This window comes from Uranotaenia lowii, chromosome 2 (assembly GCF_029784155.1).
Source record: "Uranotaenia lowii strain MFRU-FL chromosome 2, ASM2978415v1, whole genome shotgun sequence".
In the NCBI taxonomy this organism is placed as follows: Eukaryota; Metazoa; Arthropoda; class Insecta; order Diptera; family Culicidae; genus Uranotaenia; species Uranotaenia lowii.
In genome coordinates this window covers 222,249,123-222,250,919 of record NC_073692.1, presented here as the reverse complement: position 1 = coordinate 222,250,919, position 1,797 = coordinate 222,249,123, and the positions used below count along the sequence as shown (strand labels likewise).

The following is a 1,797-nucleotide window of genomic DNA, read 5'->3' as shown; positions in this document are numbered from 1 at the left end:
AAATAATACTGGCACCACTGAAGTACAATAATAAAGGTGACTATCTGGTGTAAACACGTGTAGTTTATTGATTCCTAAAATACCACAGACCATATCTCAGCCATCTTATGACAGAGTGCAGCTTTGGCTAATGTTCAAAATTAGATAAGCAAATCATCGCTAAATTATTTCTTACCAATTTATAACAAAGTAAATGATGAGCGATAATTAAGTAATAGAATTTTGATCAACTTTGTTCGTTCATCCGAAACAACAGTCACAAGAAGTTTTATAAATGGCAATTAAGCATGGTTGTTGATTGTATTATTTAGAAAGGGATCAGATGGCGCCTCTTTGTTTACTTTAGTCTCTATAGAGTAAGTTTACTGGTGTTGGGAAAAAGTGGTAGAAATTATGACACTTTTTGCAAATTTTGATAATTTTACCATGTAAAAATGTTTTCAAAATCTTTGCGTGTTGTATTCTTTTACAGCACTGTATCTATTTCAGCCGTATGTCCTAGAAATATTGATATTTTGACATCACAGCATGCGAAAATAAAACACGCGTTGTTAGAGCAAGTTCACTGGAGTAGGGAAAAAGTGGTAGAAATTTTGACACTTACGGCACATTTTGAAAATTTTGCCATGCAAAAACATTTTCAAGATCTGTGACCTTCTAGTTTTTTTTACAACACGTGTTCTATTTTCGCATGCTGTGATGCAAAAAAGCAATATTTCTATCACTTACGGCTGAAATAGAAACAGTGTTGTAAAAAAATACAACGCCCCAAGATCTTGAAAACATTTTTGCATGGTGAAATTTTCAAAATGTCAAAATTTCTACCAATTTTTCCCAACACCAGTGAACTTGCTCTTAAAAACCTTGACGGCCAGTGAACTTGCTCTAAAAGGAGTTTGAAAAAAAATTATCAAAGCAGTCACAGCCAATAAAAGTGTCATCTATTCACTCCAAGCAATCCGTTGAACCGGTGAACTTTAAAAATTATACAATTTCCTTCGAAACTTCTGTGGACCCTGTCAACACCAAGATGTTCCACTATCACGGAAGACCGGTGCTCCGAGGACTGCATAAAGCTCAAACTACGAAGAACGTAACTGTCGCCTTGTTACTTTGCGCCGCTTCCGTTGTCATCGGCAAGGTCCTTTACGTCAATCCCAAGATGCAGAAATATGAAAACCATTATCGGTAAGATTTTTTACTGGTAGTGAATTGAAATGCAGATTTTTTAAAACTGTGATTTACTTCTTTCAGAAATTACGATGCCGAGGCAGCATTCGAGCGGATGAAAGAGGCCGGATACATGCAATCGGTGCCGCCAGGAGGCAAGATTTGCTGAATTGATTGTCTTGCTTATAATTTTTGGAAAAATACCATTGCTATTAATAAAACATCAGTTATTCTCAATATTTTGCTTATTTTGCGTCCTTTAACATCATCCATTACAGTTTATAAGGATAAAGTTTTGAGTACCACTTATCTCGAAAACTTAGAGGGATTGTTATCAATTCAATTTATTGCTGCTCTGAATCCTGAAAAAAACAATGCTTTACAATACGGACAGATAAAAATTGCTTCCCAATCGTAGAGCAAAACTTACCGGAGCCAGAGAACGGAAATTAATTTAACCATCGGAATGTAGACAGGAGGAGACAAAAAGTTGTGCAACTTTTCTCGCCATCCCGTCTTCCCAGTTTCCGGAGCGGACGACCGGACAATAACCGAACGCCAGAGCAGCCGGCTTTAATAACTCATCGATGAACATAAATATTTGATAATCATCGACAGGATGCGGGC

The 1,797-nt window shown here is 36.7% G+C and overlaps 1 protein-coding gene across 1 annotated transcript; it reads left to right on the top strand.

The window, feature by feature from the left end:
* The first annotated feature begins 907 nt into the window (after window positions 1-907).
* LOC129744272 (cytochrome c oxidase subunit 6C-2-like) lies at window positions 908-1,409 on the top strand. The gene is made up of 2 exons (XM_055736709.1): window positions 908-1,188; window positions 1,255-1,409. Exons 1-2 carry the CDS (start codon window positions 1,031-1,033, stop codon window positions 1,337-1,339), a joined length of 243 nt encoding a protein of 80 aa, XP_055592684.1. The 5' UTR covers window positions 908-1,030; the 3' UTR covers window positions 1,340-1,409.
* The last annotated feature ends 388 nt before the right edge of the window (window positions 1,410-1,797 follow it).